At 44.6% G+C, this 23,006-nt stretch overlaps 1 protein-coding gene across 7 annotated transcripts in view; it reads right to left on the bottom strand.

Moving 5' to 3' along the window:
* Positions 1-23,006, bottom strand: part of RIN2 (Ras and Rab interactor 2) — a 155,062-nt gene that overhangs the window by 58,162 nt on the left and 73,894 nt on the right. For 5 of the 7 annotated variants that reach the window (XR_010319204.1, XR_010319205.1, XM_023549986.2 and 2 more), the window contains exon 3: positions 11,603-11,703. Coding sequence is in view for 5 of the 7 variants with exons in the window: in XM_023549986.2 (XP_023405754.1) it covers positions 11,603-11,703 (101 nt within the window). In the remaining 2 variants the exon portion in view is untranslated. Of the gene's footprint in view, positions 1-11,205; positions 11,704-23,006 lie in introns of those variants that run through there. The other 2 variants (XM_023549989.2, XM_023549988.2) reach the window with 2 other exon arrangements.

The raw sequence follows: 23,006 nt of genomic DNA on the forward strand, positions 1-23,006 counted from the left end.
CGCAGTGGTTAAGAGCTCGGCTACTAATCAAAAAGGCTGGCAGTTTGAATTCACCAGCCACTGTCTGGAAACCCTAACAGGCAGCTCTACTCTGCCCTAAAGGGTCGCTATGAGTCGGAATTGACTTGACGGCAGTGGGTATGATGCCTTTTCTACAACAGACATGTTTTACTTTGTTAATTAGAAAAACAAACCTTCTAAAATACAACAGATATCACCAATCAAGACAGACCAAGCAGGTCCCTTTGGCATTCTTAATCCTGCTTAACTTATCCTTTAAGATCCATGTCAACAGTCAAACAAATTTTCTAAAATCTCACCTACTTGGAATTACCTACTCCTTTTCCCACCCCTGAGGTTCCCAGGACACCTGGTATACCCGTATATTATGTCCTCATTCCATCATATTCGCTTGTTTATAATTCTTTCCCCCTTTAGGCTGTAAAAATCTTCAGGCTACACAGTCTAGGTATTTTAGCAAATAGCATCCACTATATGAATACTTCTTTAAGTTAAACTTAATTGTTGTTACACTGGTTACGATATCAGCAAAGAGTGAGTCAATCCTCACAGAATTCCTTGTAACCATATTCAAAACATTCCTGGTACCTTGAAATACGGAAATACCTTAGCAGATTGGGGGGGAAATGGATCAAACTAGTCACAGCAGAATATCCTCACACGACCAACAGAAAAATGTCTACTGCAAAAGCATTATCATCACAGAAGCTCTTCTGATAATGAACAAAGCCATGTCCCCCAAAGCCTGGACTGCCGCCACCGGGGGAGGGGATCCCTGTGTTTAGTGTTTATGATATCACCTGCTGTTATGGATTAAATTATATCCCCCCAAAACACAGGTAGTATACCTAATTCTATATCTGTGGATGTAATCCCATTTGGAAATAGGGGTTTTCTTTTTTATGTTAATAAGGTCATGTCATTGTAGGCTGTGTTTTAAGTCAATTATTTTTAAGATCTAAAAGAGCAGATTGGGCACAGAAGCAAGGGAGCACATATAGGGGAAGAGAGATGACATGCCATATGAAGATCACCAAGCTGAAAAGGGACAAGGATCTTCGCCAAAGCGGACAGAGAGAAAACTTTTCCTTAGAGCTGGCTGAATTTGGACTTCCAGCCTACTAAACTGTAAGAAAATATATTTCTGTTCACTAAAGCCACCCACTTGTGATAGTTCTGTTAAGGTGGCACTAGGAAACTACGACACGTGGGTGTTGTGGACAAATGGGTTTCAGTGGTCTTTCAGAACCTAATCTCTGTTGAAGAGTGTCTCCATCCTGTTTTCCCATAAGACATTCTTTGAGAAAGAATGTGAACAGGTAGGCGATGACAAACACTTAAGAATTAGTGGAAATGTGTATTTACAGTTCTTAGACAGTATACAAGAAGGAATGACAAACTCTGATACCATCAAACATTTTTCAAGGGCCAGGAGTCCTAGGTGGTACAAACGGTTAAGCACTTGGCTGCAAACCGAAAGGCTGGTGGTTCGAATCCACCCAGAATGTCTTTAGGAGAAAGGCCTTGTGATCTGCTTCCAAAAAGTCACAGCCTTGAAAACCCTAGGGATCACAGCTCTACCCTACAACACATGGGGTCACCATGAGTTGGAATCTATGATGGCAACTGGTTTTTGGTTTAATTTACTGCTGAATATGGCTTATTTTGTCACCAATTATTTATTGTGATCCTCCCATGTTCTGCTGAACCAGGTTGGAACTCACAGTCTTGTCAAGGAGAAAAACCTACCTTCCAACAGGTGCAACAGGTCCTAGGAGGAAGGCCAGCTCACAGATGCTGTGGGGCCTTAGGATGGCCCCAAGCCCTGTATCAATGGCCTGTGGTGTAGGAAACCTACCCCTTGTGTTATGGATTGAATTGTGTCCCCCCAAAATATGTGTTATAAACCTTAACCTCTATGCCTGTGCTTATAATCCCATTTGGGAATGGGTTGTCTTTGTTATGTTAATGAGATAGGATTAGTGTAGGCTGTATCTTGAGTCAATATCTTTTGACTAAACACAATGGAATTCTAACTAAACAGATATTCTCTGGCAAAATCAACTACCACTACGATACAGCAGGAAGGCAAAGCCTGCAGAGTGTAACATTTATTTAGGGCTAACTCTAGAGTGTGCTTGTTAGCTAACAAGCGGAGATGGGGGAAGAGAGATGCCAAGCCACAAGGCTGCCCAGGAACAGAAGCTCAAAGAGACAAGGACCTTCTCCAAGATGGCACAGAGAGAAAGACTGCCCCTAGAGCTGGCACCCTGAATTCAGATTTCCAGCCTCCTCAACTGTGAGAAAACAAATTTCTACTTGCTAAAGGCACCCATTTGTGGTACACCTGTTATAGCAGCACTAGATGACTAAGACACCTTGGGATAAAGCTACTTTTGTTTGATTTTTTTGTTTTGGTGTGTACCCTTCCAATGTTTTTCCATTCATTTAAATGGTAGATTATGTATGATTTTTAACTGACATACAAGAGTGTTTTTGAACTCCCTGGACATGCATAGGTTCCCAGATAGCAAAAGAAGAAAATATTTGTTTTGGTGGCAAACACTGCACACAACATGGATACTGTGTTAAGAAGTCAAAATGCAAAACGATTTTGCACCCAAAGTGTCCAAAAAGACCTCATGAAGAAGCTCCCTAAAATCCCTCAGAAGAGTAAAAGTGGGCAGAAACCAAAGGAAAACAGTCACTCTGTACCTGCTGTTTCAAGAAGAAAAAATTGAAAGGAGTAAAATGAAATGGCATTAAATTCTGTGTTTGGGAGTCACTAAGGTCGAGATAAATATGATTTTTAAACATGGGAAAGTGTATAGGATCTAGATGTATTCTAAGTTTAAAGGCAGAACTTCAACTCCAAAAATAACCGCATCTGATTTAGGTGCATGTTTGTCAGATACGATGCAGCGAATGGCTTGGCCAAGCCAATTCATGAGATGCTGAATATTTCTGCATAAAATCATTGAACAAAATAAAGACTATAAGAAATGGACAGAATTTTGTAGACAGTTTTTTTCTGCTACAAGATTCAAAAGGAAAAATATCAACAATAAAGGCACATATGTATTTATTTTATGTTTTCATAAAAAAAAAAAAAACCAAAAATCCACTGCTGTCAAGTCAATTCTGACCATAGTAACTCTACAGGACAGTGAAGAACTGCACCGTAGGGTTCCCAGGGCTGTAAATCTTTACGGAAGCAGGCCGTCACATGTTTCTCCTGCATAGCCATTGGTAGTTTCGAACCACTCACCTTTTGGTCAGCAGCTGAGTACTTTAACCACTGCACTACCAGAGCTCATCTTTTCATCACCACCCCTAAAATAATCCTTTCCATAATGCCCACAGTTCCTATAAATATTACCCAATGAATTGGTTTGAGCTTAGAATTCCCCATGACTTTAGCCTTGAACTTAAAAAAAAAAAACTATTGCCATCGAGTCGATTCCAGCCCACAGAAACTCTACAGGATAGAGTAGAACTGCCCCATAGAGTTTCCAAGGAGCACCTGGTGGATTTGAACTGCTGACCTTTTGGTTAGCAGCTGAAGTCTTAACCACTAAGCCAGCAGGGTTTCCAGCCTTGAGCTTAGACATGTGAAAAACATGGCGCTTGGTCAAGCCTAAGGAGTCCCATCCCTGTGTCCCACAGCACTAAGCTAAATACTTGGGCCACAACATACTAGTCTTCCTGTCTGTAATGGTTTCAGAAACTCTAAGTCAACATACCCATCCACGTGACTAAAATAAAAAAAAAAAAACAACAGCTAATTACCAAGTAGAGATAAGAATGAGCATCTGGAACTTTCATATGCTGTTAGCGGGAGTGCCAGTTAGTGTAATCACTTTGGAAAACCGTTGGAGCATTACGTGCATTAAAGATGAATATATAACCCATTGCTGTGGAATTGATTCCGACTCATAGTGACCCTAGGACAGAGTAGAACAGCCTCATAGGGTTTCCAGGGAGCAGCTGGTGGATTTAAACTGCTCACCCTTTGGTTTGTAGCCTAACACTTAACCACTACACCACCAGGGCTCCAAAGTTGAATACGGAATCACCCTAAAACCCAACAATCCCACCGGTGGCTAATTCACTTCATGAATAACTGCCTCCTTTGCATTTTGCCATGAGACTAGAAGAACTGGATGGTGCCCAGCTACCATTACTGAACATTTTAATCAAAGATTCCATAGAAGAATCCTGATCAAAAGGGGGAAAAGGCAGAAAACAATTTCAAATTTTCATGGACTCCAGACTTTCTGGAGCCATGAAGGGTAGATGAACCCCTGAAACTACTGCCTTTGAGATTATCTTTAAACCTTTAATCAAAAATATCCCCTCAAGTCTTCTTAAACTAGTTTAAGAAGCTTAACTAAGTTAACTAATAAAAAATATCTGCCTTGAGCATTATGCTCTTTTAAGAACTATATGGGACCAAATTTGGACAACAGCAACTTGAATGATTAGGGGGCAGCGAGTTTATGTTAATGAAAGGAAGGTGAGAATGGTTGTACAACTTGAAGAACGTAATCAATGTCACTGAAGTGTACATGCAGAAACTGTTGAGTTGGTATATCTTTTGCTGGGTATATTCTCAACAATGACAACAAAATAAATAAAATTTAGAAAAAAAAAACACCATAACCCCACTCCTATATTCCTAACGGAAGTGTGTATGTTAATGCATATCAACCGAAAGACATGTACCAGGATATTCATAGCAACATTATTCAAAATAGCTCCATCCTGGAAACAACTCAAATGTCCATCAACAATAGAGTGGAAAAACAAATTGTCGTGTATGCATGCAACAGAATGCTATACAACAAAATGAATGAACTATACACAAGGATGGATGCATCTCAGAAACATAACATTGAGTGAGAGAAGTTAGGCTTAAAAGAGAACAGACTACACGATTCCAGTTACATAAAGTTCAAAAACAGGCAAACTTATTCTATAGCAACAGAAGTCAGGATGGTGGTTACCCCTGGGATGGTTACTGCCTGGAAGGAGGGACTTGCCCTGTTTCTTGATCTGGATGCTGGTTACATGGGTGTGTTTACTTTGTGAACATTCATCTAGCTGCGTACCGTATTTTCACGCAAAAATCATGTGCATTATACCTTTGTTTGCCAATCGTGCAACCCCCTCTTGCTATTTTGGTAAGTGAGCTATGCCATGTGTTATATGTGTAAATATTTTGTTTATATGGGCGCGTTATTTGCAAAAAATATGATACTCATTTGACATTTTTTTCTAAATCACTTTTTACCTCAGTGTTTTTTTAAAAAGTAGCACTAAGTGAGGATGGGTTTGCCTCAGAAGGCCACAGAGCAGCTAACACAGTCACAGTTATCTGACTGGAGCCTTACTCAATTGGCACCCTGGGCACCTGTTCCACATGGTAGCTGCTATTTCTTCTCTTCTAATCACTGTGTTCGAACCTCCAGTCAAGCCAAGAAGTAAATAAAAGGCTACACATGAAATGGCAGTCTGGGCAGTCTGGGCAGTCTGGGCTTCATGTGTTCCTTTTTATTGTCGTTTAGATTATACCCAGCAAAACAGACACCAATTTGGCAGTTTCTAAATATACAATTCAGTGACATTGATTACATTCGAGTTGTGTAATCACTCTCACCCTTCTTTTCTGAGTTGTTCTTCCCTGATTAACATAAACTCACTGCTCCCTAAAGCTGCTGGTGTCAGTTTGATCCCATATAGACAGACCCTAAAAGAACACAATGCTCAAGGGAGACATTCTTTACTAGTTGATTATCCCAGGGCAATAGTTTAATGGGTTCATTCAGTCTCCATAGCTCCAGAAAGGCTGGATTCCATGAGAATTCCTCCAAATTCTGTTCTGCATTTTCCCGCTTTTGATCAGGACTCTTTTATAGAATCTTTGATCAAAATGTTCAGGAACGGTGGGTGGGCACCATCCAGTTTTCCTGGTCTCATGGCAAAGGGGGCAGTTGCTCATGGAGGCAAGTAGCCACACATTCTATTTCCTCCTTCTGTTCCTGGCTTTCTTTCTTCCTCTGTTGTTCCAGGTGAATTGAGACCAATTGTTGTACCTGGATGGCCGCTAGCAAGCTTTTAAGACCCCAGGTACTACATAGCGAACTAGAAGGTAAAACAGAAGCACTAAACACATTATTAGGCCAATTAACTGAGATGTCCCATGAAACCATGACCCTAAACCTGCAAACCAATGAACCAAATCCCATGAGGTGGCTGGTTGTATAAAAGCAGACTCAGCAGCTACTCTTTTGTTGTTGTTGTAAATATCACACAACTCTTGCCAATTCAACTTTTTACAGGTGTATGACTTATCAACAGCAATTACCTTAGCTGGCTGTGCCTTCATGTGGTTTGGATGTCAATGCTCTCACATCACTGCTGAGAAGCTCGGAACTTCCTGGGGACACAGAACCTCGCAACAGAGGCCAATGGTGGTGACCAACTGCTACACCGTAGCACTGGGCAGAGCTGGCCAAGAAATTCCTGAATTCTGCATGTATGAACTTGGGGGGTGGAGTTCTAGGATCCCTGGCATCACCCAGCAATCCACTAGAGCTGGAGTATTCTGGGGAGGGGGGAATAGGGGTGACAGAGGAAAGCAGGCTAAGAGGCGTAAATGAAGGCAGCAAGAATCTTCAGTGATCCCCGTCTCACCAGGATCTTTAGGGGTTCTGCAGACCCAGCTGAACCCAGAAGGTATTTCAGAGTTTTTGTTTGGTCCCTCTACCCTGCCTATGGACAAAGGAATCTTTAGAGACATGTCTCAGCCAAGGCGATGGGTCCAGGTGATGGTAAGGGTGGAATCCTGTCCTGCCTTGGCCTGGAGGGCCTACTCACATAGAGACACCCCACCCTGGGTGGCACAAGCGGTTTGTGAACAGCTACTAATCTAAAGGTTGGTGGTTCAAACCCACCCAGTGGCACTGCAAAGGAAAGGCCTAGCAATCTGCTTCCATGAAGAGTCAATCAAGAAAACCCTAGGGAGCAGTTCTGCTCAGTAACACATGGGGTTGCCATGAGTCAGGGGCCGACTGCATGGCTGCTAACAACAACTCTGTCTGCAGAGGATGGAGGAAGCAAGGGTGGACCCTACAGTGGGAGTGATGGAGGAAGCGAGGGTGGACCCTATGGCGGGAGTGACTCTGGTCCCTTTTCTTTGCTGTAGAGGAAGCATAAGGCCGATCACACATTTTCAACTTCTGTGCACTAATTGTTTTCCTGATTGTTTCTCCAGGAAGCCTCCAATGCTCTACTAGACTAGAGGCTTTGCACCCATCATGCATCCATTCAGCCATATGTATGGAGTTCTGGGCACTGAGGATCCAGCAGTGACCAACAGGCAAAATCCCTGCTCTCACGGGGCCCACCTTCTAGTGGTGGACGCAGGCAAGCACAGCTAAGCCAGAGCATGTGTCCGATGTGACGAGTTCTATGAAGAAAAATAAAGCCAGGTAAGGTCCTTAGAAGAAAAGACCTGGCGGTCTGCTCCCGTAAAGATTACAGACTAGGAAACCCTATAGGGCAGTTCTACTCTGTCCTATAGTGTTGCTGAGAGTCAGAATCAACTCAAGGGTACACAACAACAACAACAACAAGGTGATGGAAGGAAGGAATTGTTCAAAGGTGAATGCTTCCCAGAGGAAAGGCGTTTCAGACAGAGAGAGACAATAAGTACGAGGGTCAGGAGGTAGGAACCTGCTTGGTCAGGGAGCCAGTGTGGGGGGCGGGGGTAGAGCCCCCTGATGGAGGGGGAGAGACTGAAAGAGGAGAGATGGGGGCGGGGTAGTCAGAGTCTTGAAGACCACGGTAACCACTGAGGTTTTACTGAGATGGAAAACTATTGAAGGGCTCTGAACAGAGGAATGGCATGACTCGACATGTAGATTAAATGTGTGCTACTTAGATAATTACGCACAGGAGGTGAAACAGGAAGCATCAGTGCCGCTAGGTAGGGGGCTACTGCACCAGTCCGTGTATGGGATACGGTCCCTGTGCTCTAACCAGGGTGACAGCAAGGGAGCCAGTGAGAAGTGGTCCCGTCCTGGATCTATTTTAGTAGTACAGCTGCCAAGATTTGAGGATAGATGGGTAGGGGTTAAGGAGTCCTGGTGGCACCCTGGTTAAACGTTCAGCTGCTAACCTAAAGCTCGGCAGTTTGAACCCACCAGCCGGTCTTCAGGAGAAAGACGGAGGAGAAGTCTGTTTCCATGAAGACTGCAGCCTTGCAAACCCCAAGGGGCAGTTCTCTGTCCTATAGGGTCACTATGAGTTGGAGTTGACTTGACGGCAATAGGTTTTTCGTGTGTTTTTTTTTTTTTTTTGGTCGGGGGGATGTAGGGGTTGTGAGAAAAAGAGAGGCATCAGGGATGACTTTGAGGCCCAAGCAGCTGGAAGCGTGGGGAAGCTTGTGATGGGAAATCAAGAGTCTAGTGTTGGTCTTTATAAGTTCAAGATGTCAAAAGCTGGGCAAGAGGGGGCAGCTGGATACACGCCTTAGATTCCCAGAGAGGTGGTCCTAGGATCAAGTCGGGAATCACCAGCATACTGATGGGATCAAGGTCAAGGGAATGGATGGGATTTTCTAGGAAATTACTTTAGCTACTTCTTCATTTAAGAAATGTATATTGTGTTTACCACATGCCAGGTACTATACTAAGCGCTTTATAGCTATTAACTCAGCTAAAAACTCTATGAGGTAAAGGTCTATTATCCCATTTTACTGATGTGGCAAGTGAGGCACACAGCTATTTAAGTGTCATACCCAAGGTTAGTGGAAGAGAAAGAAGCAGAAGTGTGAAGAGAAGAGGTTCAAGGTCTGAGCCCTGGGGTACTCCAGTATCAAGAGGTCAAGGAGATGAGAAGGCACCAGGCAAAGAGATGAGAAGTAGCAGCAGGTTAGGTAAGAAGAAACCTGGAGGATGTGGTGTCCCAGAAACCAGCCAAGCAAGTGCTCCAAGAAGGGAGGGAGTGATGGGCTATCTCAGATGGTGCCAACAGGACAGGTAGGCTGAGAAGTGAGAACAGCTGTTGGATGGGGAAAAAGTTACACCTTTACTTCCACTAACCTCGTTTTCAAATTAACTTCCTTTCATTTTGAATGCAGACAGCAAACTATAGCAGTATTAGCAGTACCCACGAAGTTGTCACCAACAGAAACTACAGATGTTTTCATTCCCGTGGCAGTTTTGTCTATGCTCATCTGTACTTGGAGATTACAGTAGTTCCCAGGCCCACTGCTAGATCGTGCTATTTACTGTGTTGGTAAAGCAGTCCCCGTGCTAGGAAACCACACATTTTTAACAGTTGATCATTGTATTTCAGTGTAATTGTTTTCCTATGTCATCCTGTATATTTTATTTTATGCCTTTAAAATATTATTCTGAGAAGGGCACAAGATCTGAAACTCATTTCAGCTTTGACCGGGATGAGCAGCCAAATGCCAACATAGGTAGGGAGACAGTGATTCCTAACCCTAGGGCCTCAGCTTGGCACTTAATCCAGCTTTCCACAAGCTAAGGAGTCATGGACATTTCATGGCCATTGTGGGTGGGCTGGGTAAGGCGATGCCGCAGCGCCCGTTCATGGGAGGATGACCCACAAGGAAGGTGACTGCGATGTCTTGTGCAGCCACCAGGTCCTGGGGACTGTTTGTGACTTCTCCCCACAGAGGCTTCGCTCATGGAAACTCTGCACCGCCACTCCCCCGTCTTCCCCTGCCCTGGACTTCTATCTGCCAGGCAGCTGCTGTTTCCCCTGTGGTCACAGCTGGGCTCTGCCTTCATTTTTGAAACAATGCAAAGTCCCCTATCTCCTACCCCTCCCTTACCTGGCCCTCCTGTCATCTCCACTGAGCGAAATGGAGAAATTAAACCAAAGTCACAGCTCCAAGATTCTAGAAATTCAGGAAGGGTCTCTAGCTCAAAAGCTAAAGCCTCATTAGTCTTAGTACAATGCATCTTGCCTTTTCTCTTTCCTTCCCACAAATGAAAGCCAAATAACATGCCTCTGAAAATTTATAAGCTCAGTGTTAACCAAATTAGCAGTTGAGAACAAGTGACACTAATTGGAAAAAAAAAAACTATTGTGGAATGCTTAAATTTAAAGAAAAAAAAAGCTTAAAGGAGATGTTAATGATTAAATGAAAGTCCAGCTCCCCTAACCTAATGCCTACTTTAGATCCTGATGGGCCCTAACGTGCAGTATCACTCCTTCCCCCAGCCCCAGCCCTGGTGCCTTGCACTCAGGGGAGGGACTCCTGATGCTCCTGTCTGTCATCTGTGGAGCTTTGGGTCTATCTCGAGTAGCTAATGTGATTCCTGGATGTGGAAGAAATCAGTGCCCTCCAAACCCTCTTCCTTTACCCTACTGTCATCAACCTTGACTCCAATTTAACATTTGTTCAACAATGCCAAGGGTGAAGAGAAACACCCTGGCTAATGATCCTATAGTTTGGAACTCCTCTGAATGTGAGGCTGGAAATCTCTAATAAAAAAAACTACCGTGCATTTGCTAGTTTATGGAAAAATATTAATCGAAGCCTTTCACTGTGAGGTCAAGGGAGTCATCAAACGCCTGGGGGATACAAAGCGCTTGGGGCCATCTGGTCTACCCTGGTCATTCTGTTGAAAAGGAAAAGAAATGGAAGGCCCAGAGAATTTTGCTGCCAAGGGGGACTATAGTCCCACCAGAGGACAGGGTGTTAAAGCATCACCTTGCAACCGCAAAGCTACACCCGGATACTGCCTCTCTCCCCTTGGTCTCCCTCAGGGAACTAGTCAGGCTGGTTTAAGACTTGCCCGGACAACCACAACCACCTGGCTCACACTGGCAGGGCCCCTCCTGCCTGCCACATGACTTATAAGCAAGACCCACCCATAAATTTCATCCTTCCACTGCGCCCACCAGCCTCCCCATGCCCACCTTGACCTTCACATTTCTACTCTCCAGAACTGGGTGGTCCAGTAAAGAAGCCAGTCCTTTATGACCCACATCTGCAACACGTGCCCAGCTATTCTGCTTAGTTAGCATGGCCTCCTGCTGCCCAGTTCTTAGTCACATACAAGCACATCCAATTTCCAATAGCTGTACTCTTTAAAGAATATAGTTAATGGCGATAGTTACTGCTGGAAACGTTTTTCTGACCTGAGAACGCAAAATGAGTCCATCCTCTTTAGTGCTCCCTTTTAAACCTTCTGGAGACTGACACCAGCTACACTGAATTCTAGTTTGCACACGGAGGATCACGCCGCGTTATTTTTTTCCATCGTTGTGAGTGGTTTGATATGGCATATAGAATTTTAGGTTTCCGGGTTCTGGTGCCAGGAGGAATTGAGAGGGTGTAAAGTTCAAGTGCCTTCAAAGTAATTCAAATAACAATCAGAAGACTGGCTCCAAGGCCACTCCCACCTCCTACAGAGAATTCAACAGCAACCAACTCCTGGTCCCAAACTTCCGAGAATGACAGAACTGTCAGCTCGAGTAGCTAATGGGGTTCCCTCAGCCCGCTCTCGCGCCCGTCGCCTCATCCGTCTTTGGTCACCTGTAGGTTTCAGCTGGTTCCAGTCCATTTTCCAGGCTGACATCTGTCTGCACCATCTCCTGTTTCAGCTCTCCGATCTCTGAGGCAATTGTGTCAATCAGCTATTCAAAGACAAAAATAGTATGACGTCAGGAAGTGGAAGGGGCGTGGACACAGCCTGGGGGAGCTTTAGTCACGTCAATAAGACCCAGAGAGATGACCACCTTTTTTTTTTGTTTTCTTTAATCCTGGCTTTGTGAATTTCCTCTAATGAAGGGGAAAAAAAGGGGCGGTGGGGGGCAGCTTCTCCTTAGAAAGAGGAAGAACTTAAGTTTCGGTATTGTCCTCAGAAAAAGAAATGACACACAGTTTGGCTTCTCACCGTGAATACAAAGAGGAATAAACAAATCCTGGTCAAACCAGGCCTCAACATTCATTTTGTCGAAGGAAAAACTCACAAGGAATTCCCTGGATTAAAATGTGTATAACCAGTTTTCTGTTTTTTTTTTTAAAAAAAAACATACTTGAAAGATAAAAAAATAGAGCTTATAAATTGATTTCTAAAGACATTAAAATTACTTCTCATCCTATTCACTGATTTTTTTGAAGTAAGAAGACTGTTAGAGAAAAGAAAAGAGAGAGGGAGGCTTGGGGCTGGGAGTGGGTGGGCTATCCCCAGGGAAACCGAATCTCTTCTTGCCCTCAGGGAGTCCCTTGGTGGTACAGTGATGCAGCTGGGCTGCTCACCCAAAGGTTGGAGATTGCAGCGCATCCAGAGGTACCCTGGAAGAAAATCCTGAAGATTTACTTCCAAAAAACCTGCCATTGAAAACAGTTCTACTCTGACACACGTGGGGTCTCCATGAGTCGGAATCAACTTGACAGCAACTAATACCACCAACCTCCATACAAAAAAAAAACAGTGTAGCTAATTAACAGAAAATTGGAGTCCCTGGGTAGTGCGAATGGTTAATGCGTTTGGCTGCTAACCGAAAGGTTGGAGACTTCAGCCCACCCAGAGGCACCTCAGAAGAAAGGTCTGGTGATCTGTTTTTGAAAAATCAGCCCTTGAAAACCTTATGGAGCATACTTCTACTCTGACACACATGGAGTCTCCAAGAGTTGGAGTCAACTTGATGGCAACTGGTCTGGTCTTTTTCCAAGCTGCCTGTCACCCAGAACCCAGGACAAGGCTACATCTGGCCCTGGAGTTGTTGTTGTTAGGTGCCATCCAGTTGGTTCCAGTTCATAGTGACCTTATGTACAACAGAACTAAACACTGTCTGGCTCTGTGCCATCGTCATAGTTGTACCTATGTTTGGACCCATTGTTCTTTTGGCAGTCCACTGTATATTCAATATTCTTTGCCAACACCACAACTCAAAGGTGTCAACTCTTCTTTGGTCTTCCTTATTCATTGTTCAGCTTTTGCATGCATACGAGGCAATTGAAAACACCATGGCTTGGGTCAGGCACACCTTAGTCCTAAAGTGACACCTTTGCTTTTTAACACTTTGATCTTTGAGGAAGACTCATTAACGACCTGCGTTATGGTGAAAGCATAGAACCCCGACACACATCTTTCCTGAAAACAGAATAGCATAGTGTCATAGGGAATAACTAAGGAGCCACTCTAGGATGGTGTGGTCTGTTCAAGAAAGTTCTCTGAGGAAGTGACTGAGCCCTTAATGATAAGATCTCAGCCATGACAAGATGAAGATAAGAGCCCTCCACAGAGGGAAGGGTGTGTACTCAGTCCCAGAGGCTGGGGAGCCATGTGAGTGAAAGGCAGGCAAACAGGGATTAGGCCTTTTCGTCGTCCTAGGTCTTGCGGATAACAGCCTTCATGAATCTGACTGTTCTACCATAAGAACCATCGGAGGACTTTAAGCAGGGGAATGACATTTTATTTCTGTTTTGTGTTCTAAAAAGTTTACCTTGGCTGCTGGGTAAGGATGATTTGTAAGGGCAAAAGGAGAAGTAGAGAGACCAGCGAGGAGGCAACTGCAGTGGTCCAAGCAAGAGGTGACAGTGTCTCGGACCAAGGTGGTAGCAGTAGAAATAGAAAGAAAGGGACAAACCTAGGAACAATTTTTGACAAAGAAATTGATACAGGTTGATGGGTTAAATGTGGAGGTGTTGGGAAGGGAAGAATCAAGGATGGCTCCCAAGATTTTGGCCTCAGCAACTGGACAGATGGCAAGCCCTTGACTGAGATGGGGAGGAACAGGAAAAGATCAGGCTTCAGGGGGAAACTGAGTTGGATTTGGACAGGTTACGCTTGAGTTGAGTTGGCCATTGGCCATCACAATAAATTTGTTGAGCAGCTTTTAGCATTCAGGATGGATATATTTATACATTTGGAAGTCACTGACCTATGTGATTGGTATTCTAAGTCCCTATAACAGGAGAGATATCTAAGGAGAAGAGGTCCCAGCACATGGCCCTGGGCACTACCAACACTTAAAGATCAGAAGGCAGGAAGCCAGCCAAGCCCTCCATGCTTGACGCATCCCCTTTCAGCGTGTAACTGAGGTGAGGGTTGTAGGTGGAGCATCCAGAATCCTGGGACCCGGGGAGAGAAACGATCCGGAGATCACATTTTACACATATCCCAGTGACGAAAGTCAGAAAGTCTGACAACGCCAAATATTCGAGGATGTGGGAAATCAAGAACTCCACAGGCCGCTTCAGGAGTATTATTCCTAGAGCCGCTCATGAGAAATCTGAAAGTATTTTGTAGTGTTGAAGATACACAAACCCAATAAATTCTCCTCTACATATGTGTTCTAGAGAAACTTGCAGAAGTGCTAGGAGGTATTTACTAGAATATTTGTGGCACCATTGTTATGTATAAGAGGACCAAATTATCAGCAACCTAATGTCCGTTAAAGGAGGATGGATACACTGAGGTACAGAATGCTGCAGTTCAGATTACTGAATACAGCTACATGTTATCAATACACATATAAATATGAAAGCTCAAAAACCTAACGCTTAGCCCCAAAAAACATGTTGCAAGAAGTTACATTCAACACATGAAGTTGAAAACCACACAAAACTGTACTACACATCGTTTATGGAGACACACATAGATATAAAAAGCTACCCTGGTATACAGGAGAATTGTCATCCTAATTTAGGGTAGTGGTTACCTCTGGAGAGAAGAAACAAATGGAGGTATTCACAGCTGAGGGGCTCAAACACTTGTGATTTTTTCTTAAAACAAAATGGCAAAAATGATAAGATTTGACAAGCTGAGTGATAGTGTTTTAGTATTATGTGTACATTTTTATATGCTTGAAATATTTCATCATCAAAATTATTAGGAAAATTAAAAAAAAAAAAGGGTGGATGTGTATGAAAACGGAAGGAGATGGAGAAAACTAAAAAGGGGGAGTGGTTAGGGGGACTCAGGGGAATCCAGGTGCCTCTGCTGATGTCCCACAGTTCTGGGGCTGTGCTCCCACCCTCCCGCTTGGAACGCCACAGAGCACAGGAAGCCGAGAGCCCTGACTGATGGGGGGCCAGCCACGGCCTAGGCCAAGCAGAGAGGGTTCCTGTGCCTAGAGGAAGAGTGGCCACGCTGCACGCTCACGCTCTCATCCCTCACTCACCTTCATGCCCACCATATTGATTTAAACATAAAAGCCCCAACAGGCCCTCTCCAGAGAGGCAGTGGGTGCCCTCTGGCTCGCCTGCTTCCTCCAGATCTGCACGGCTGATGCCTTGGCCTGAAGTCGAGGCCACGGGGACAGAGCTGTACCTCCAGACCCCTGCGTCCCACACTTGTTTCCTTCACTAAACATGAAGAACCTATATAGAATCACCGATAATGCCATTTAAATGTTGTGCAGACAGAGGGCACAGTGACCCCAAGATGGTGGCGTCACTAGGGCTGGCGTCACCAGTGCAGTAACTCCCGGTGTCACCCCCATGCTAATTACCACAACATGGTAGCTAAAACACCAAAAAATTTGACAAAATCATCAATTATAAAAACACCAGCAGCAAACAAACAAACAAACAACACAACAGCGCATGCTGGTAGGCGTGCAGATGAAACCAGGTGATTCGAAGTGTCATTGAAATTGTATAATAACAACAGCTCTGACCGGAGCGCCTAGAAGGTTCAAAAACTAAACTAGTATAGAGTTTTAGCCTTGTAGGTATATTGATACATGAAAGCTGGGCTTACAAAACTTCTTTTGTTGTTGTAACTAAAAACCCATTGTTGTCAAGTCGATTCCAACTCATAGTGACCCTACAGGACAGAGTAGAACTGTCCCACAGGGTTTCCAAGAAGTGCCCGATGGATGTGAACCTCTGTCCTTTTGGTTAGCAGTTGAACACTTTAGCCACTTTGTCACTAGGGCTCCATAACTAACTACAGGAATATTTTTATAAAAAATAATAAATTTCTGCTGAAACAGTGCACAGAAATTTTACAGACAGTCATTTTGGTGTCACCCCCTCTGACAGTGCCTCCCAGTGCTGTCTGCATCCACCACCCCCTGCCCCACACCCCCCGGTGACGCCACTGCACCAACACATGGTGGGGGGTGTATAAAGACGAGCACCCCATGGAGCCTTTTTCCACTGGGTGAGTGGGTTTCCCTAGCCCCTCCATCTCCCCTGTTTCGCCATTCTGTCCGCACTCACCCATCTGACAGCACCAAGGGATCTGTCTGACAAATGGGCCAAGGGTTAGTGTTCCAGGGCTAAGCCCACCTCTCACAGTTATGTTTATATACCCACCAGGCCCCTCCATTCCCAAAAGGTATCACCACAAAATACTCTGTCCTCCCTGAGGTCATGCCCAGGTTCCACTGATGGGATTTTGGGTGTTCCCAACGTTGTTCCTAGATAAACTTGTGTCTGTTTGTTTTTTCAAGTCCTATAGACATTTGATCCCAACCCTTAAGCTCGGCTGTTAGAAATTCCATTCTCAGAGAGCAAACAGAGATCACTGGAAGGGCCGGTGCGAACCTAGGCAATTTCATGTCAGTGTTTCATTAAGCAGAGGTGCTGCTCATTGATGAGCCCTGGTGGCTCAGATGGTTGACACACCCTCGAGTTCACTCAGAGGCACCTCGGAAGAAATGCCTGATGATCTACTTCTGAAAAATCAGTCCTTCAAAGCCCTGTGAAGCACAGTCCTACTCTGACACACATGGTCCCCATGAAGCAGGGCGGCCTCAGTGGCAACAGTTCTTGGCTGCCTGTTGGAGTTCCCCCAAATCCACTTACACAGCCCAAGACCCCAACACATTCCTCTACTTGTCCAGAATTCCAACAAGCAGAGGGAGGTAGCAGGTAAGCGCTGCTTTCCACAAGCCTGTTTGGCTGGACAGGAAGTGAGTGGAGCCTCCCCCACCCCAGCAACCCCAGTAAACCTCACAGGCAGTGACTAAGGCTCTGATTCACCAGGCAGCCCCTCCATGCAGAGCACAGCAGACGCGCCCTAGGGAGGCCCACACGGTCAAATGGTTGTCATTCCTGCAGGGTGCACAGCAAGGCTCCTGAGCCCAAAGAGGTGGTGTGCTTGACTTCAGAAGCAGGGAGAAATGGCTGCTGGTGGCGCTTGGCACCTCTGCAACCACCTTCGAGGGAAGAAGCCAAAGGGAAGGGGCCTGGTGACAGCCACAGGCAGGTGGAGGAAGGCAGGCAGGGGTGGAGTCTCTGGGTGCCCCCTCATTCCACTCAGAAACACAGTGCCCTAGGCTTCCGTCATATAGAGTGTCTGTGCATGACAGGTATCTGTGCATGACAGAACATGTTCACCTGGGCAATTTTGTACTGTAACTGGCGTCCAAGCTGCAGGTTCCTTCCCAGCCCTTTGAAATCACACCCAGGGCTTGGCCTGGGCACAGCTGGGTCCCTGCATTCTTGGTGTGGTGCAGGAGTCTACATTAATTTGTACCACTTCGTATTCATGCTGTGTAATCTCCCTTAGTGAGTCCTGGCAGCAAGGTGGTTAAGGGCTCGGCTGCTAAATGAAATGGCAGCGGTTCGAACCCAACAGCACTCCGGAGGAGAAATAATGTGGCAGTCAGCTGCCATAAAGATTACAGCCTTAGAAACCCTATGGGGCAGTTCTAATCTGTTCTATTTAAAAAAAAAATACCCAAACCCGTTGCCGTTGAGTCAATTCCGAATCCTAGCGACCCTATAGGACAGAGCAGAAATGCCCTGTAGGGTTTCCAAGGAGTGCCTGGTAGGTTCGAGCTGCTGACCTTTTTGGTTAGCAGCCTAACTTTGAACCACTATGCCACCAGGGTTTCCGCTGTCGTATAGCGTTGCTGAAATCGACGTGAGGGCAGTGGGTAATCTCTCTCAGGCAGGAAAGGACCTCACCTAGGGGCTACCCTTCAAGAGCAACCTTGCACAGTTCCGAGGCCAGCTCAGCTGTCGCCCACCTGGCTGGTGGTTTAGCAGCACAATGTGGTGAGCACAGTAGCCTCTGGCTTGGAAAAATCTGCAGGGAAATCCCGTCTCTGCCCTTGTCTGGGGCACTCTGGTAGGTCCCCGTGCCCATCTGGGTGCCCTCATCCTTAAAACCCTGGACACCAAGGCTGATGCTGGGCAGCAGGGTTGGGGGGTTTTTAAAGCACATTTCAGCTGACACCTAAGTACTCCCTAATTCTCCTGGTCACATGATCGCCGCAGGTAAACAGAGTTGATGCTAAAAGACACTCAGAACAAACTCAGGTACCTTCCAGCCTGGAAAAGCCACTTTATCACGGCAGCAGAGACCTGTGACTACAAAGAACCAGTGTTGTAGAGCCTGATCTCTTTCTGCCTGTCTGCCCAGAAGCCTCTAATCTAGACACCGGTTTTCCCCTTGTGGGGTGAGAAGAGCTTCTATGACACCCCTTGTGTACAGGAAGCAGGAGGGAGGAGGCAAAAGGGAGGGGCCCCAAATCTTGTTTTCTTTCTTTTATGGTTTGATAAAAGGAGAAAAATTTCTCTTGAAGGTCAAGTAAAAATAAAACAAGGAAGTGCTTATGGAGCAGGTTCTGATAGGGTGCTCTTCAGATTCCCTGTCTAACTGAGGAATGTTATCAGTGGTTTCAAAAGGGACGTGTTGCTGATAGGGTGAAGACTTGAAAGCTAGGGTGTGGGAAAAGGCAAACGTCAGGCTCCCAGCTATGGAATTTGTGTTCCCAGAGTGCCTCTGTCTTGGCCTTGGCTGTGGTGGGCCTTTTCAATCCACCAGCTCTGTGGGATTAGATTTACCTTGAGGTCATGAAAAATCACACGGCCCGAACAAGAGCCTCTCAGGTCTCCTTCTGCTGGGCTGGAGGCATCCGGCCTAGACATTTCCAACTTTCTGCTAAAGTGTCTGAAGGACAATGGGCTGCTGCCAAACTTTCACATGACTTTTGCTCCCAGGCACTATCACCACGGGAGCCACTCTAGGAGAGGCATCCGGGGAACCATGCTGGAGCACCTCAGAGGAAACTTGCCATTTTTCTTTTTTAAACTTGGTGCGTTACACTACCCAAGAATGTCTGCATTTGCATTTTTGAAATGTAAGGATAATTCGGTACATACATAATATAGCCACTATCATTTGTCGACTTGATGGCACTGGGTTACTGGGTTATCATTTGTCAGTTTGTCATACTGTGGTGGCTTGCATGTTGCCATGATGTTGAAAGCTATGTCACTGGTATTTCAAATACCAGCAGGGTCACCAGGACACACTGGAGCTTCCAGGTTAAGACAGACTAGGAAGAAAGGCCTGGATATCTACTTCTGAAAATCAGCCAATGAAAGCACTATTAATCACAACAGAACAGTGTCCAACACAGTGCTGGAAGATGAGTCCCCAAGGTTGGAAGGCACTCAAAATACACAGGGGCCACAACAATGGACTTGAGCACACTAACAATCATGAAGACGGCACAGGATTGGGCAACGGTTTTTTCTGTTGTACACGGGATCACCAAGAGCTGGAGCTGACTGGATGGCAACTAACAACAACGTAGAATACATGGATACATTCCCACTGAGAAAATCAATTATTACAGATAAAGTGAATCGCCCTCGGTCACACCCATAACTCCTTCTACCTACTCAGAGGTAATCACTATTATCAGTTTTGTGTGTGTCATTCTTGAATGGTACCATTTTGTGTTTCTATCCTATGGAATCGTGCTGTGTGCATTGTCCTGGAGCTTCTGTATTTTATCCAGTGAAATGTTGTGAGATTTATCCATGCTGGTATATAAAGCACTAGTTCCTATATTTTAACTGGGAAAGGTTTTCCATCATAGGAATACGCAACAATTCATGTATCCATTCTATTTTTGACGGACACTTAGGTTTCCAGTGCTGTGCTATCACAAGCAGCACTGCAATGAACGTCTTTGCGTGTGCTTCCCTGTGCACCTGAGTGACACCTAAAAGAAAGCGCCAGGTTCCGTGCATTTAAAAGGTCATTAGGAGGAGCCTGGTTGCTCTCCCAGTGGCTGGGCCCCGCCATATTGCCCTCACAGCTTTCCTTCACTTGCAAACACTTAATATTATCAGACTTCTAAACTTTTGCCAATCTGATTGAGTCTAAGTGGCTTTTTATTGTTTCAGTTTACTGATTGTTCTGATTATATTTTTATTTCTTCTTCTGGGGAATTAGCTGTTTATTTATCTGCTGCCCATTTTGAGGTTGCTTTTTTTTTTTTTTTGAGTTGTGGGACCTGTGGATATGAGTCTGTTGTCTCATTTATTTCAAATATATTTTTTCTCAACCTGTTTTTCTTATTTTTTAAATTTTCTTAAGTTTTTAATATTGATAAAATTAAATTTATTGATTTTTTCATTATGGCATTTGCTTATTGAGCCTTGTTTAGAAAGACAGTTCATATTCTCAAGTAATAAACATAGTCTAGTCTATTTTCTTCTAAGACATACACAGTAGTCTCCCTTATCTGTGGAGGCTATGTTCTAAGGCCCTGTGCTGTGGATGCCTGAAACCGCAGATAGTACTGAACCCCGTATATACTCTGCTTTGTCCTATGCCTACATACCTATGGTAAAGTTTAGTTTATAAATTAGACACAGTAAGACATTAACAACAGTAACTAATAATAAAATAGAACAATTATAACAATATATTGTAATAAAAGTTATGTGAATGACAGAGCAGGATGGCATGAGGTTCTATTATGCTATGGACTCATTTAACATTCTCCAACTGTGTTTGACCGCAGGTAACTGCAACCACAGAAGGTGAAACTGAGGCTTCGAGAGGACTACATACAGTACAGTCTTCCAAAATACTTTATTTTTATTGTCGTTGAGGATATGCACAGCAGTACACCAATTCAACAATTTTTACACATACAATTCAGTGATATTGGTTACATTCTTCGAGTTATGCAACCATTCTACCCTCCTTTTTTGAGTTGTCCCACTCCCCTTAACATAAACTCACTATCCCTAAGTTTCCTCTCTAACCAAGTTGTCGTTGTCAATTTGGTCCCATACAGTTAGATCTTAAAAGAGCACAATGCTCAAGGCAGACATTTTTCACTAGTTAAGCTGAACTATTGTTTGGTTTTAAGAAAACTTCAGGGGATATTTTTGGTTTAAGGCTTAAAGATTATCTCAGGGCAAAAGTTTCAGAGGTTTATCCTGCTTTCATGGCTCCAAAAAGGCTGGAGTCCAGGAAAATCTGAAATTCTGTTCTACATTTTCCCCCTTTTGATCAGGATCCTGCTACTGAATCTTTGATGAAAATGTTCAGTGATGTTAGCCAGATACCATCCAGTTCTTCTTAAGACTTACACACAGCTTTATCCATGTATATGTACATGTACACATATATGTATGCTCTGGGGACCAACTGGACAGGAAATAATGCGCGCATGTGTGTAAGTGTTTGCAGGGCTTTCACTCGTCTGAAATTTCATTCTTAGTGTGGTATGAAGTCAGAATTGGGAGGTTAGAGCCTGCTATAGTAAGGCCAGAGCCAGGCTCCCCAAGCCCCTACATCTTGCCCCTGGGGCACCTTCTACAGGCCAAAGAATGTGCCCAGAGGGCTGCCTTTTTCTAATTCACCAAAAGGCTGGGAGCTCTGCCCAAGGAGGAAACACAACCTCAATAGCATTTATGGAATAGTCCACCTTATCTTTTCATATTCAAACCGTCACCTTTATCACAACTGGAAACTTCATATTTACCCCAAAACAGCATTCACTATCTCTTTATTCCATTCCTGCTTTGCAGTTTGCAAACAAATAGAACACACCAAAAACAACACAGCTGAGTAGAGAAAAGGTGATAACCGCCCATCACATCCTCTGAGTTACGTGAAATGAATAGTTTTATGTGAAAAATTTCACATTTCTAAAGTAGAATAGTATTATCTAAATGAAACAAACATGGATGAAGAATTTAATATTCAAAAGCAGAGTTCTGGCTAAATGCCTGGTTCAGAATTCCTTCAACTCTGCTGCTTCAAGCAGTGTATCTGTGAGTCAATAGTTTGTTCCCTTAAATTTCCTTATCCATAAAGCCAAGTGACACGGAAGCCTGCTTTGCAGGGTTGTTGAGAGGTCACAGAGGTGACGCAGGTGGAAGTCCTCAGCAGAGGTCTATTATTAGCATTTGCTGGTGGGGAGAAGGCTTAGCGATCTGCACCACCGATGCCCACTCCACTATGGCTTTCTCTTGGGAGCACCTCCTGATGAGCCACTTTCTTGAAAATCCTCAGCTCCAAACTCAGCCTAAGACAACCCCCAACCTTGCTGCTTGGCACCCTTCTTTCACATTCAAGGCTGATGGTTCTACCTCTGGGTTATTCCTTGAGTTGGAAGCTCTCCTGAAGGGCTTCCCAGCCAGTGGTCAATTCCACGAGAGCAGGAGTGTTTTCTTTCTGTTCACTGCTGTAGCCAGTTCTTGGCATATGCTATTTGTTGAATGAATGAGTCCTCTTCACTCTTCTGCCTTCCTCTTGGTCACTTCCCTGTTTATTTCCCTTCCAGACAAGGGGTAAGTCAGGACACAGAGGAGGTGGAGTTCCAACCAGTCCATTATAACCTCAAAGAGGCATGACGGGGAAGGAGCTGGAATCACAGACACACTGAAAAGATGCCGCTTGAGATTTTTCAATAATTTGCCACCAAAACACCAACTAGGTTACACACCCAGATGGCAACAGCGCTCTTCAGATCCATGGCTAAGTGCTCACTAAGTTTAAGAGGTTTGCTTTAAAACTCAGTCCTCCCAAGGACTAAACTGTAAACTGTTTCTGCCAACTAACAAAAGAGACCAGGCTTGGCTCTACCTGGCTGACACGTCTCCCCACGCAGCTGTGTGTAAAGCGCTGGGAGGACACTTAAGTAAGTGCTGCTGATTCAGGGAGCTCTAGAGGCCTATCCCAGAGGTGTTCTTCTTCTTTTTAAAATTATGTTTAAAA

The sequence above is a fragment of the Loxodonta africana genome, chromosome 24 (assembly GCF_030014295.1).
Source record: "Loxodonta africana isolate mLoxAfr1 chromosome 24, mLoxAfr1.hap2, whole genome shotgun sequence".
In the NCBI taxonomy this organism is placed as follows: domain Eukaryota; kingdom Metazoa; phylum Chordata; class Mammalia; order Proboscidea; family Elephantidae; genus Loxodonta; species Loxodonta africana.